The sequence below is a fragment of the Suricata suricatta genome, chromosome 8, assembly GCF_006229205.1.
Source record: "Suricata suricatta isolate VVHF042 chromosome 8, meerkat_22Aug2017_6uvM2_HiC, whole genome shotgun sequence".
Lineage (NCBI taxonomy): Eukaryota > Metazoa > Chordata > Mammalia > Carnivora > Herpestidae > Suricata > Suricata suricatta.
The window spans coordinates 88,402,562-88,418,521 of record NC_043707.1 but is presented as its reverse complement, the minus strand read 5'-3'; the positions used below and the strand labels follow the sequence as shown (position 1 = coordinate 88,418,521).

The 15,960-nt window shown below is 38.8% G+C and overlaps 1 protein-coding gene across 1 annotated transcript in view; it reads left to right on the top strand.

Moving 5' to 3' along the window:
- Positions 1-15,960, top strand: part of SGIP1 (SH3 domain GRB2 like endophilin interacting protein 1) — a 208,349-nt gene that overhangs the window by 102,132 nt on the left and 90,257 nt on the right. The window contains exons 7-9 of the mRNA XM_029948816.1: positions 759-815; positions 5,472-5,526; positions 6,204-6,379. Coding sequence (XP_029804676.1) covers positions 759-815; positions 5,472-5,526; positions 6,204-6,379 — 288 coding nt within the window. The remainder of the gene's footprint in view (positions 1-758; positions 816-5,471; positions 5,527-6,203; positions 6,380-15,960) is intronic.

Sequence of the window (15,960 nt, the reverse complement as noted above, 5' to 3'; positions counted from 1 at the left end):
GTGCTAAAATAGAACTTGAAAAGAACCCACAGAATAATGCTGATATTCAGTCATCTTGCAATGATGTATCCTCATAAAGCCATAGAACACACAGATGACAGAAATCCACAATCAATCTTTTGGATTCTGTTTTAATAATTTGGTAAGAAAAGCCACTTGAAAATAATTTCAACCCTATTTTTAATACCTGCGCACTGAATTAACTCGGAGTTGACTTCCCTTACATTCTATCCAGGGAGTGGTTGGGGAAAAGTTGAGTCAGTGTTAGAAAAGCTAAAAGAAGATTAGTTAATGACTTAGAGGAATACTCTTTAGATATGTTGGAACTAATTGTATATGAGAGCAACATGGCAGTCAAAATGTTTCCATTTAAATATATATATATATGTGTGTGTGTGTGTGTGTGTGTATATATATTTCTGATTATATCCCCTGAAGGTATAGAGGATTAAACTGTAGGTGCTTCTAATTTTTCAGTAACCAACAAAATTCGAACAGCTAGTTGTCACCATCCTTATGCTTAGGTATCCTACAGTCTTTTGTGAAATAAGTATGTAAGCTCTTTTATGCAGTGTCACAGCAGCTCAATTTACCATTCAGTTACACCAATGTGGTTGCTTAATAGGCTGCTCTAATTTGTCTTTCCAGTGCTGGATTTTGATAGTGCTTGCTAAATACAGATATGAGTTAAGTGTTCTTTGTTCCTTGTCTTTTATTCAAATGATTCTCTTCTAAATTTATTTTCAAATTTATTGCAGAAGAAAAGCAATGGGGCACCAAATGGATTTTATGCAGAAATTGATTGGGAAAGATACGTGAGTATCAGAAGATTGTTTTTCTTTATTAAGTATTTCACAATTGAATTGAGGCACTCTTGTATTTATAATAGGTCATAGAAATAAGTGGAATATTCTTCTTCTCATTAGGCAGTGCCTGGCATGCTTAGGGTCATTACAGAGGTTCAGAACCCTAGGGTCTGTTAGACTGGCTTCAAGACCTAACCCCTCCACAGATCTATCAGCTGTGTGTGGTTTGGAGATAGTTTTTCCTGACCAATGTTACTCTATAACATTGTTGAAAGGATTCAGTGAACTAATTATTTGCAGATTATTTCAGTTCCTGCCTAGCCTGTGATGTGTTTTTAAAAATGCCTTTTTAAATATTAACTCCTAATGTTGCAGTCTTGTTCTATTTCTAAGCAGCTTTGAGAATCAAGTCAGGTCAGTTAACGTCTGGGGTTTGGTCTCATAGTATCTTAGTCCATTCAGCCTGCTATAACAAAAATACTACGAATTTAGTGGCTTTTAAACAACAAAAATTTATTCCTAACAGTTGTGTAGGCTGAAAAGTCCACAGTCATGGTGGCGGCAGATGTGGTGTCTGGTGTGTCTGGTTGAGGGCCCATTTTCTGGTTTGTACCTGGCACCTGCTAGCTGTAACCTCACTGGGATCTCTTTTGTAAGGGGACTAATCCCAACCATGATGGCTCCCCCCTTAGGATGGAATCACCTCCAAAAAGCCCCGCTTCCTAACACCATCATTTTTGGGTTAAGATTTCAACATATGAATTTGAGGGGAGCACAAACATTTATATCATAGCACAAAGCAATTAGTAGAACCTGATGGTACAGACTTTTCCCAGCTTAAGTGACAATCACTTGTTGCTTTTCAGTGAGTGAGGGTGACTTTCAGCTGAGACCTAAACTCTCCACCTGATTCCCCTGGAAACTGATTTACATCATCAACACCCACTTCACCAACCACAACAGGACAGCCACAGTGATTCTTGGATTTCTCATCATATAAAACATAAATCATATTCACATCAAAGATCATTTCTATTATACAGTAGGTGCCTAAATTCACAATCCCTACAAAATGCTTTTGCACATTTATCCTTTAGAGACTGTCTTGACCAAACCACCCCTTGCATAAAAGCTAATTTTAATGTTAAGTGTTTTGCATATTTGTTGAAATAACTTTATTTGTACAATAAAAAATACCACCCCATATTGAATGTTCCCTATTTGTCAGTTATAATATTAAATGCTGTGGAATCCTTAGCACCTTAAAAAGCAAATGCTACATTATTTGCATTTTGTAGAAAATAAAACTAAAACTCAACAGGTTAAATTATTTTTTTAAGTTTATTACTTTATCTTGAGAGAGAAAGAGAGAGAGCATGGGGGGGAGGGGCATAGAAAGATGGAGAGAGAGAGAGAATCCGAAGCAGATTCTGTACTGTCAGTGCAGAACCCGACTCAAACTGGGACTCGATCTCAGGAGCTGTGAGATCATTATCTGAGATAAAATCAAGATTCAGATGCCCAACCAGCTGAGCCACCCACCCGCCCCAACAGGTTAAATTCCTGATGCTGCCCACTCCTCCACTCTAAACCGTGTCTCTCTGCCAGCCTCATGACCTGATTCTCTCATATCTGTTTCCCAAGATTGGGATCTTTTAGGTGTTTTACCAGTTCAAGTCTTTAAAATCAGTTTTTAATTTTTTTAATGTTTATTTTTGAGAGAGAGACAGAGTGCAGGTGGGAGAGGGGCAGAAAGGGAGACACAGAACCTGAAGCAGGCTTAAAGCTCTGAGCTGACATCACAGAGCCTGACATGGGGCTCGAACTCATGAGCTGTGAGATCATGACCTGAGCCAAAGTCAGAAGCCCAACCGACTGAACCCAGGTGCCCCTCAAGTCCCTACAATCTATGCAGATCCCTCTCTTACCCTAAACCCAATTGTTCACAAATAATGTTATAAAGGGAATTACTAAATATTAAGAAAATGTGATTTCATTTCCCAGATTAATTCTTCTTTGTCGAGAAAGACTTCTATTATATTTTGTAGGATTCTTTAATACACAAAAATGGGATATTGTAAGCAAACAAGAAGTATGACAATAAAAATATGAAAGTACTCATCAAAGTACATATTACCCCATATCTACACCCTATACTCTAGCACTATCCCCAGTTGACATGTGAATGCTTAAATGGAGCATAATTTCCCTCAAATTTGTTTAGTCCTGGAAACTAATCAGGTCACAGAGGAATTGTTGTGATTACGCATTAGACATCACTTTCTCTAAGTAATAAGAAGGGTTTTATTCTTAAAAGATTATGTCATCTTGCTTTTGGCAGAGAGAGGTAGGAGTAGGGAAGGCGGCAGGGAGGATGTGACCTTTAAGCAAAGCCCTTAAGTATAGTAGGGGTTAACTGGCTGAATATTTGAGAGAAGAGGATTCCAAGCAGAGAGAATGGCATTTATGAGAACCCTGAAATGGAAAAGAGCTTACTCATTGAAGCCATATAAGTGAACAATGGAATGAAGTCCTGGCCCCTGAGGAGGATCTGGGAAGGGAGTCTCAGACCTAGAGTCAGGTCAGACAGGGCTGTGTGCTGCACAGTGGCCCTGGGCTTTCATTCCAAGTGCAGTGAGAAGCCAGGGTCAAGTTTTTTAGTGGGGAAGTGACCTCAATACACTTGGATTTTTAAAAAGATAACCTCACATACTGAAGAAGGGCAAGAGAGAAACAATAAACGCTTAATAAGTGGTGGCTTTTTTCCATAGCATTGAGGCCTTCTTTCTCTCTGTGGTCATGACACTTTCATCGTTTCAGTGCCTTCACAATCTGTCCCTAGCTCTGTCCTTTCTTGTCCTTTCTCTCTTTCAGCCTCTAACCTCAACTTTAAAAGAACCACCCTTGAATGGCTTCACCCTCCTCTCTAGGGCATAAGGGTATAGTTTCACATACTTGGACTCCAGGCACAGGTCTGCCATTGGCTGGGTGTGTTTCCTTGCAAAATGGCATCTCATTTCTCTTAGTTTCCTCCTCAGTGAATGGGATAATTCCACATAGGATTGTTATGAAGATTCAATGAAATAAAGTGGGGGTCACAATACTTACCATATAATAGGAACCCAAAGATAGTAATACTAATCCCAATCAGGCAAATTCTGTTTTATATTTCCTTTCTTTAAAAATGCCTGCTATTTTAATTGTTCAGTCAGGAATACCAGCAGTCTCCGAGGATTTAACAGTAGAAATCTTGGAGTCTCCTTGAATCTTCCCTCTCCTTTTTATCCTATGATGGATGATACAAAGAACTAAACTTATCCTTACCAAAGTCTTTGATTCATCACTTACCACCAACAACAACTTGGTCTGTATTCTTAGCACATCTTCCCTGAAATTGATAGAAGTTTTTGAATGAGCTTTCCTTTCTCCAGTCTCTTCTGCCCGTAGTCTATTCCTAAAGCATGCTTCCAAAACACCTTAAGATGCTACTTTGTACCTTAATTGACAACTGCAGCAGCTACATTAAGTTTTACCTCTTCCTCCAGTGTGCTGGCCAGCCATGGTCTTGTTTCCTATGTTCTCCCACTGTGCAGCTTCCTGTGCAGTCAGTCATCTTGGCTGTTGCCTCACTCTTTCCCCATCTGAACCATCCTGTCCATTCTTGTCTTGGTGTCTCTTCCTTACAGCCTCTTTTTTATCACCAACTCCCTTCCACTTTCTCCATCTGTTCTGAAAGACACATGCAGACCCCTTGAATTCTTTCAAGCTTCCCTAATTTCCTCTTCCTTCAAACTCCTATCACTGATGTTTTCTGGTTTTTTAAAATTTTTTTTTATGTTTTGTTTTTATTTATTTTTAAGAGACAGAGAGAGAGAGAGAGAGAGAGAGAGAGAGAACGTGAGCAGGGGAGGGTCAGAGAGAGAGGGAGACACAGAATCTGAAGCAGGCTCCAGGCTCCGAGCTGTCAGCATAGAGCCTGATGCAGGTCTCAAACCCACAAACTGCGAGATCATGACCTGAGCCGAAGCCGGACACTTAACTGACTGAGCCACCCAAGCGCCTCTGTTTTGTGGTTTTTTTTAATTTAAAAAAATTTTTGAGAGAGAGAGAGACAGAGCGTGAATGAGGGATGGGCAGAAAGAGAGGGAGACACAGAATCTGAAGCAGGCTCCAGGCTTCTAGCTGTCAGCACAGAGCCCAACATGGGGCTCGAACCCATGAACTGTGAGATCATGACCTGAGCTGAAGTCAGATGCTCAACTGACTGAGCTACACAGGCTCCTTCATGTTCTGTATTTTATATTTTACTTTTTAAAAATGTTTTGCCTACCAAAATGCTTTTCAATTTACCAGAAGAAAAATAATTTGCATCTTATATTCCCCTATATTGCTTAGCACAGTCCTTTGCTTACAAGAAATGCATGATAAATTCTCTTTGAATGTTTCCCTTCATTGACAGTTGATTCCTAGTTTATTTTTCTGATAGGAAGGCTCTCCAGGTATCTTTGAATAAATATCTAAGCATATACTGTTCAGCATTCACTTCCAAAGGTTAAAATAAGAAACCCATCTATATCTTTAAATAGAAAGCTCTAGAAGGAAAATTAATAATTCCTTGATTATTGTCAAGATAATAAATGCTGAGTATGCACTTATATTTTATAGAACTCCCCTGAGCTGGATGAAGAAGGCTACAGCATCAGACCCGAGGAACCCGGCTATATCCTTTCTTTATTTTATTTTTATTTTAATCTTTATTTTCTGCAAGAAAACTGTATGATAAAGTCTGATATTTGAAAAGGTGCTGAAATAGCCCAAGCTTCCCGAGTCCTGTTGTCCCTAATATTAGAAATGAATAAACAGCGGAGAACAGCCTGATCACTAACAAGCAGGCATTTTGCCTTGATCTATTCATAGAAAAGAGAGAGAGGAGAAAGAGAAAAATGTGCTGAGAAATGACCGTGTACATTCTGGGTACCAGGTTGTCTGTTAAAACTGACATGACCATGTCATTTATCGTGATTAGAAAATAGCTCTTACCTGTGCTCTCCCCACAAACCATCTCTGGGCAGAGCATCCCTGACGTACTGGAACTCATCACAAATCACCCCGAGAGTGACCTTCCTCTCTCCACAGACAGGGTAGCTCCCGTGAGCCTGTCTGTATTTGTGCTGAGTGGGACGTAACAAATGGCCACCTGCAGCTTGCTTGTTCCAAGGAAAAGTGAATAAATTTGAACCCTTTCCTGATCTGCTCTTTCATTTGTCTGTGTATTTTGCTTTGATTTCCTGCCATTTAAGGATACGTTTGCTGCCTCTAAATGCAGTTACTCTTGTCTTATACTCATCATTGCTTCCTAATAGAAAAAAGAGTTCTGTATCCTTAACTGTGTTCTACCTACCAAAGGAAAGCATTTTTATTCTTCGAGTGAATCGGAAGAGGAAGAAGAATCACACAAGAAATTCAATATCAAGATTAAGCCTTTGCAATCTAAAGACATTGTTAAGAGTGCTGTGACCGTGGATGAGCTGAAGGCATCGATAGGCAACATTGCACTTTCCCCGTCACCAGTGGTGAGTGGTGTTTATGCCAAGTTTTGACGAGGTTGGACAGAGAGCTATGTTCTGATAAATAGATCAGAAATTCCTTAAACTGGTGGCTGGCATGTAGTCACCCTTTTATGAATTTATGTAAACTTTAAACAGCTCATTCTGTTTTAAAAAGTTATGCTCATTTTACATTTTAGTTTTTGTGCCTTTCAAAATGGCAAAAATGCATGGGACCACGTTTCTTTTTGGTTTACTTTCCTGCAAGCATTTGAAAAGGAAGGAAAAATAACGAAAAGAGTACCCAGAGTTACTTCTGAAGCACTTAAAAATAATATGAAGTTTACATATTTAGTAACAGTGATTTTTTTTTAAGTTCCTTAATTTGAGAGAGAGAGAGAGCTGGGGACGGGCAGAGAGAAAGAAAGAGAACCCTTTAAAAAGTTCTGCGAATGTGGAGCCAGATGCAGGGCTCAAACTCACAAACCGTGAGATCATGACCTGAACAGAAATCTAGAGTCAGACGCTTAACTGACTGAGCCACCCAGGCCCCCTACTAACAGTGATTTTGAAAAACACATCATAGTGTCTTTTTTTTTTAATGACATAACACTTAGAAACTCATGGGAAGAAAACTAAGGAAATTATTTTTCTTAAAAAAACAAAACAAAACAACCTTTTCATTGCTCTGCTCCCCCCAAAATATTAATCTAATATCACAGATCATAATGTAAAGATATTGAGATCCATAATCTTCATTATATTTTATTATCAAATGGTTTTAAATACTCTCATCTTTCAGGCACCTAAAATATAGGCAGCCCTTACTTACATTATTCTAATTGTTATCTTTCTGCAGTCTGTTCTTCTTTCCCCTAGTTCCAATCTACTAGATTTCTATAGTTGCTGAATTCTGAGTTCCAACATGTGCAGTATTTTCTCAGTGGTGTTTGCTAAATGCTACAACTGTTTTCTAAAAATAGCTGTAACGAGCAGATGAAGGTTCTCAAACTAGCAGCTAACATGTTCTTGGCATCTTCCTACAGCACACCGCCGACAGAGGTAGTTAATAAATGCTGAACCATTTTTGAACTGCTTTAAAAAAAAACTCAGCTAAACTTTCTAAAGAAGTTATAATCATCTATCCCTTGAGAATAAATATTTGCTTGCCTGGGATGAATAAAATCTATAATGATGACTTCTGCAGTGCTTAGTGCTTATAATGGTCTTGATCACTACTGTTAGGGATGAATAAAATGATTGTTAATAATAATCAACTGCAGGAAATGATATTTCAGGTGATTTTTAATTATATACCACCTGCTATTTTAAGATGTCTCCCTGAAGGAAGGAGCCATGAAATATGAGTTTTCTTTCCCTTCAGCAATGGAAAGTACAGATTTAAAACCCACAGTGAAACCATGTGGGTTTGCCCCAGGAAGGGGGTGTAGAGGAACGTAGGACAAAGTCCTGAAGAACTTCAACATTTGAGGAGCAAGAGAAGTTAGGGGAGCCTCCAGTTTCCTCCCTGGAGATGATGATAATGAAACCTAACTTAGGCAGTTATTTGCGAAGAAAGCACCACTGATTTCTAGTAAGAGGGGCATTTTAAGTGCATACATTTGGACTTTCCAGTTGATATCTTCCAAATCATTTTTCACTTACTGAACTGTTTTTTAAAATTAATTGTAAAAATGCATCTAAGCTCCTGAAACGAGTTTATATCCACTTTTCTGTAGGATCTAATACACATAGTGGGCATTTGGAAGCTACCTAAGGGTAAGTGTTAGAAGATCATGGGATTAAATGAACAGGTTTATGTGAAAGAAAACTTACCAAAAAAAAAGGAAAAACAAAGAAAAGAGAAATTCCTAAAACAGTAGCAGCCATACAGTATGTATTTGCCAAAAGCTAGTTGCATCTAGGAAAGACGAAATCCCTTCTATCGGAAAGAATATGTTTGCCCAGGTTCTAGCAGATGTCCCTCCCGCCAGCTTTGTTGCTGATGGTGCAGCAAGAAGAGTGGTTGTTTCCCCTGAGCTCAACACCTATGTTCAAGGTAACGTCTTGACATAATGTGCTTAAGACGCTAGTTAGGGAAAGCAGTGGAAAAGTAGATGGGGACACCCAGAGAAAGTAATTACGAGTTTAGGCTGTTTCTGCATACCAGCAACACCACAAATTAAGGGACTCTCAGATCCCCTACCACTACCATCCCTTGTACCCTCGGCTTGATCCTTCTAATGTGGGAACCTAGCTCTGCCCATTACTATGATTCCCAATATTTGTGATTTTTGATATTTAGTATAGGGGAATGAGCTGTTATTGCTACTTTAGGGAAAGGTAAGTGTGTTTCTGTATATACATAAGTACAAAAAGAGATTGTAACTGGGAACATATTCTTGGTTTTAGAATCCTTAATGTCTTCTAGATAACCCACACGTACCTATATTTGAGAAATGACATATGCAGTGTGTTATCTCCGGAACCAGATAAACAGAAAAAAACTTCTGAAATCCAGTTAGTGCCATGACAAAAATGGCAGACCCTCTGTGCAACTTTAGATGTTTCCAACCAAATAATATGACATTTGTATATGTACACTTAATTCAGGTACCAAAAGAGAAATAGAGTCTACAGTAGTTAATAATATAATATATTATTATAATATAATAATATAGTATATTTCACATTGGTTATTGTTCTTATGCTACAAAAGCTTCATTACACTAATAGAAATAGAGGAAATTCCAAACAGTAAACTATTCCTAACAATGGCTTATGTTGGAATTCTCACTTCTATTTCTCTTAAAGAATATTAAGATTAAGTTGTATTTCACTTGTTCTGCTCATCCATCTGTGAATATGTATCAATGAATTTTAACCCATTTGATAGGTTGATAGCTCTTATCATGAATTTCCTCTTATTTTATTTGAATAGCTCCCTGTATACACTATAAGGGCAAATTACTCAATAAATGAATGAATGAATGAATGGATGGATGGTTGAGTGAATGAATGCATAATATATATCTATGTGTATATATAATATAAACCTATCTGAAAATTACTTGTCCCCAAAACAAAGCATCAGCAGCATAGAAAATCGAGGTATTAACTGCAGGCAAAAAGCCTACTATATATACAAATAAACATAATTTCAGTCCAGATCTTGCCTTAGCCCTTGAATTGTATACATAAGTAAAATAAAAAGTGGGCCAGGATAAGGCAGAGCACCAAAAAGGTTAAGGGATGATATAAGAGTTAACTCAAAGTATGTTAATTTCTATTCTTTTCGTGTTGTAGTCTCCTGATACTATGCTGATTGGGCAAAGAATGAGCAGCACTCAGATTTTAGTTGTTGATTTGGTATCTGTACAGGTTAGAATATTGGTATAGTTGTTTTAATACAGATGAAAATACTAATAGCCTAAACAAAATAAGTGCTTTACTTTTCTCCCATGTAAAAGTCAAAACTGGTAGGCGCCTCAGATAGGTAACTGAGTCCTAGTCCAGGGGTTATTCAAGATCCCAGAAACTATTGTTCATCTTTCTGAGGCTATTGCTGCCTTACTACCCAGCATCAATGCCTCCATGTTTCAACCGTGGGATAAAGGAAAGAGAAAATAGAAGGCAAGTGGTTTCCTTTAAGGGTTTCACTCAGAGTCTTGCAAACATCACTACCACCAGCCATATTTTAGTCACATAGCCACATTAGCTAAAAAGGAGTCTGGGAAATGTAGTTTTTGGCAGAGTTCTGCCAAAGACTACAAAGTAGTAAATGAACAGTGGTGAGTATTGACAATTTCTGCCACTGTATCTTAAATAATCTCAGATTACTTCTGGGAGTTCAACAGGAAATGGATTTTTTCCCCATTCACCTTCATAGTATTCCCAGAATCTAATGAATCCCGGAAGTTTCCTTTTAAAAATTTCTCATCACTAAATTCTAAATATGAGTGATGCTATGCTACATGCTGGCCAGGAGCAGATAAACAGAAACAAATTTCATTAAAATAACAGCTTGTTTGGTTGATACTGACCCTTTCAGTAGTAATAGTGCTTCCTCTGTCTGGCAAAGTACACTGCTTTTTTGAGGCAGGCTGTTTCATTATTGAAAGAAGTTAGTAAGCCCAAATGCTATCTCTGTGTAACTTTTGTCCCTGATTGTAGCTGTGCTGTTTAGAAGACTAACAAAGGACAAAACACCTCCTTTTCCAACTCCACATTGACTATGCAACTTATCTATTAAGGAGTGACCTTGGGTTCAACTCCCATGTGGTAAGGTGGGTAGAAGGGGAAGTTAAGCTGTGCTGCATGCCTAGCAACAGTCTGAGCTGACCACACAGGGAGCTCTAGAACTAGACTGTCCCTTCAGAGTTGTCCTGAGTTTGACTGACATGAATAATCTTTATGCTGCTACATTAGTCAGTTCTCTGATATGGGCAAGCTAAGAAGGGGAATGACCTTGGGTGAAGTGGTTCTTTGGAGCTGAAGCAGATCTTGAAGTGATGTACCTATAGCACATCCCTGGCAGCTGCTACAAGAAGTCCTTTGGAAGAGAAATTTGTGTGGTACTTTTTGGTGTCCACACGAAATTTTCTATACCTGAGATAGGGCCTTTTGTAAATCATTGCCATTCAATATGTGCTTGTGAGGGTGAGTAGATGAGTGAGTGAACAAATACGTGAGCTGGACCAGGCCAAAGACAGAACACTGCGGCGTGTCACCACCCTCTGATTTTTCATCCATTGGTAGCACACTTCAGCCTCCCTGTTCGCCTTACAATGATTTACCTAACTGTGCTCTCATCCTGGTCACATATTCCCACGTTGGTCACACCAATCATGGAGATGTCACTAAGCACAACCACTGAATTTGAGAGACATGAGATCCCTGCTTTGCCTAAATCTGCCAGACCAGAAAGCCTATCCAGAGATAATGATGGGTTTAATATGCCATAACTATTTCTTTATGCTGGTGCCTAGGATTATCACCTTTTCCAAGTGCTTTCTCTGTTTACATCATTTTCTCTAGAATTGTGGATTAATAGTAGGCAGTTTTTTGGTCGGCTGAGTTCTACCTGTGTAACTTTAGAAAAGCCCCATCATTGTTTGGAGCATCTGTTTCCTCTTCTGTAAAGTGAGGTTAATGATAGTCTTTATAGACTTTTTGTGCAGATTATTGTTGATGTCCAGCAGGCCAAATCTTCCTTGACTTTTTGTACCCTGTGCTTAGCACAGTGCATGGCGTACATTAGGCACTCAGATCGTTATTTAATAAATGACTACATGAACAAAGCATGCAGAAGATCCTAGTCACAGTATCTGATGCACAATTAGTACTTTGCAATTGTTGCTTCCTCATTACTAGTTCACATGATTATGGATGCTAAGATGTTATGTCATCTGACAAGTGGTGACCAAAGAAGGCTAATGGTGTGATTCACTCCACTCCAAAGGCTTTAGAACAGGGGAATGGGTAGCGTAAATCCAATCCCAGGGCAAGAGAAGATGAGATGAGATGTTCCAGCTCAAACAGTGAGGCAGAAAAGGGAGTGAATTCTTCCTTACTCTGCCTTCAATCTATTTAGGCCCTCATAGATTGCATAATGCCCACCCACATAGAGGAGGGGGGTTACTTTACTGCACCCACAAATTCAAATGCTGATCTCATCCAGAAACAACCTTACAGACATACCCAGAAATATAATATTTATTCTGAGTTCTCCATGGCCAGGCAAGTTTACATATAAAATTAACCACCACACTAGTCTATATATACATATATGTTTTTTTAAATCTTTTTCTTCCTTAATTGAGAGTCATGACTTTGCCTTCCCATTTCCAGTCTCCCGCTCTAAAAACATTCTATGTTTTCATATTTCGGTTCTTGAGACTTGAATTCAGTTAAAGGGGTTTGGGATCTGTTGCATACCTTAGAGTTTAATTCTGAACTAAACTGGATCTACCTTTTAAAGGAACTGCTTTTAAGACCATTTTTTTTTCCATACTGGACATATGTGATTGATATTTCATTAAACACAAATAGAAACTTTGTACTTAAGCCCTGAAGGAACTGGTGTATGTGGGAAAGACATTGAAATCTGAAAGACCTGAACTGAACCCCTTGCTAACAGTATTGCTTAGGCAAATTTCTTAAGCCTATTCGAGTCTCCATTTCTTCATATCTAAAAAGGAAGTAACAGGGGTACTTGGGTGGCTCAATTGGTTAAGCATCTGACTCATGATTTTGGTTCAGGTCATGATCTCACAGTTTGTGGGTTTGAGCCGGTATTGGACTCTGTGTTCATAAGTTCAAGCCCCACCTCAGGCTTTGTGTTGAGAGCTCAGAGCCTAGAGCCTGGTTGGAATTCTCTCTCCCTCTCTCTCTGCCCCTTCCCTGCTCTCGCTCTTAAAATAAATATATAGTTTTAAATAAGTAAATAAAATAGGAATAACATACTCCTACCTACCTTACAAGGTGGTTTTGTGGATGTCCATCCCTTTCTGTGAGTACAACATAAGATCATTCCTTCTAAAGGAGGAGATGGAAACCAGGACATGACATGAGTGGTTCTTCCGTATGTGTGCTTTTATACCACACTCCCTACATTCAGGGTAGGAGCACAACTCCGTTATATCTTTCAAAAATGGCATTGTTCTTACAAAGTAAAATTATATTTTTAAAGTGGCCAAAGAAAATAATGGGTACAAGATCAAACTGTAACAAAATATGCCTTTACACAAGCAAAAAGACGAGAATTCAACATACAGTTGAATACAATACCATTTTATTTTATTTTGTTTTGTTTTATATTATTTTATTTTATTTTACCTTTTAAGTGTTTATTTTTGAGAGAGACTGAGAGCATGAGCAGAGGTGGTGCAGAGAGTGAAGGAGACAGAAGATCCAAAGCAGGCTCCCACACTGATAGCAAACAGCCTGATGTGGGGCTCAAACTCATGAACCATGAGATCATGACCTGAGCCGAAGTCAGATGCTTAACCAACTGAGCCACTCAGATACCCCACAATTCCATTTTAGATCATTTGAGGGGGATGAAAATAGACACTTACTCTAGTAATGTCATAATTACTCAAACAACTGGTCTCTACCTCTTAAATGGGTTGCCTTGGGCAAGTTATAAAACCTATGCTGTGGTTTCTTCATCTATAAATGAAGGTAATTCCTGTATGTACTTCATGGAGCTATTGTGAAGGTTGAATAAGTTAATACATATAAAGTATCATTATGCATACTACATTTAGAGATTAGTCCTTTGTTGTCAGGATGACCTGCAAGGCCTAGGGCACAATTTAAAGAATATCATTAAGAGTGATAAATTGGGAAACCCAAATAGCCAGAAAACCATTTAGAGACAAGACCAGTAATAACCCTGTGCATAAAACTGGGCAAATTAATAAAGTAATTTTTTTGTGTGGTGCCTATGAACTGGTTTAGAAGGAAATTCCTGAAACATTCCTCAGTTGTTTTGAGTAACATAAAAATCCCCTAAACAAGTATGGTGTTTCTTCAGAAGAGTGTGTTGAGGGCTAATATTCAAGATGGGATCCTATACTGTGCATTCCCCATTAAATTATTTTGTGTGGAATTGACATTGTTTCCCACTTCAAATCAATTCACCAAATATTTGGTAAGCACTTACCATGTTTTCAGGCACTGAGGGCTAATATCACAAATAATAGGCAAACTTTATCCAACCTTCTTGCCAACACTCTGCCTACGATTTATCAGAAAACAATGTCTCTAGATGCATGCAGACTCTAACTTCCTCTAATGGTCCAAATCCCTGCCTGTGTTCACTGCAGTTTCCAGATTGGAGTTACAGCCTTCTGTTTCCCCTCTGGCTTCCACTGGAGTCTCCTGGCTCCCTCACTGCTCCCCAGGTCTCAGATGTGGACACCTCCATTGCTCCCAGATCCCTCAAGGAACGCTATCTCTGACCCATCGTCAGCCATGTGTTTTGCTCACTAGCTATTATGAAACCTGTGGCTCCCACAGCTTTTCTGGAAGTGAAAATACAAATGCTATGGTTTCATTCTTGCCATTGTAACATCTTTTCCTTTTCACATGTGCTACCCTTGATGCCTTTATGTTGGTTGCTTTGGTAAGCCACGAATCTCTGCTGGCTTTCCTCAAGAAGTTGTCTTGAACTACAAGTATTTAGTTCTATACTAAGAACTTTTGCTCTAGAGTAAGTCCGAACGAAATTTGTGTTCTGGCTCTGTGCTTATTATTCATGTGACCCTGGGCAAGTTGCTTAAACCTTTAAGCCTCAGTCAAGGCTTAACCAAGTATAAAATGAAGCTAACACTACTGCTTACCTCATAGGGTCCATGTAAGAATTAAGGAAGTGATACATGTAAAGCACTTAGAACTTTGTAAGTAAATTTATGTATATAAGGCCCAATGGAGATGCTTAGTAAATGATAGCTATTATTAATCAGAACAACAACAGAGTATTCATTGTGAATACTTGTCAACATCGTTAAGGTCATAGACCACTTTGAAAACTCATGATGGTGATGGTGGTGGCAGTGGCAGCTGCGAAAATTTGGGTGCTATGTGTCAGATGCTTCACACGTATTAATTCATTTATCCTCATAGCAACTCTATGAGGTTGGTATTATTATTCCCCACATTTTACAGATGAGAAAATTGAGGCATGAAAGTATTAAGTTCACCCAAGATGTCACAGCTAATAAGCAAAGTCCCTGGGATTTAAACCCAAGTTCTGATTTCTAGTTCAAAATTCTTACCCACTACATTATACTACTTTTGGTGAAAGCTATTGGCTCTCTTTCTAAGGGAAAAATAAAAAGTTCATTAGCTCATCGAAAACATTTCACACACAACTTCTGAGTACACAACAAACTATCACTCTGAAGGCTGTTGCTTTGATGGGCCCCACAAGGCTCTTGATCCTCACTCAGAAGCCTGCCTCCCAGGCTTTCTTGCCCCTCAATCCACAACCTGCCTTCTATGGTACTTCCTGTGCCATTCTGTGTGACAAGAGAGCAAGGCTGAGCTGACAGTTCAGGTGACTTTAATTGGTGCTGTGTCATGTGTGATTTCTAGCTTATTAAAAGTCTCTTATTTTATATGAAGACTTCATGCAGCTTTGTTTTAAATGTTAAGGAATGATAACTCATTTTCATATGACTCCTGTATTTCAGTTCCCCTTATCAATCAGCAAGTATTTTTTACGTTGAAGATTTATTATAATAATGGTTTACAGGTTATATATGCCATCATAATCAGAAAGATGGAATGAGCAGCCACACTACTAAGCAGGCAGAGAGGTGGTGAGCTCCCCATTATAGAGAAGAAATCAACTCAGAAAGATTGAGAGGCTGCTGAAGGTCTGAGGACCAGGACTTGACCTTCAGCATGTGCCTCCTTTCTGCCAAGTTAAAAACACAGTAGGTTTTTTTCATCTACATAGTAAGGGTCTGTAATTCCGTTATCTTTAAATCCCTCTGAGTGTGAATACTCTGCTGCATGTTCTAACTCAAGAGCCTCTGTGGGAGATCTCTGTTTTAGAAGCAGATTGCGGGTATAGCAAGGGGACCAAGGAAGAGAAC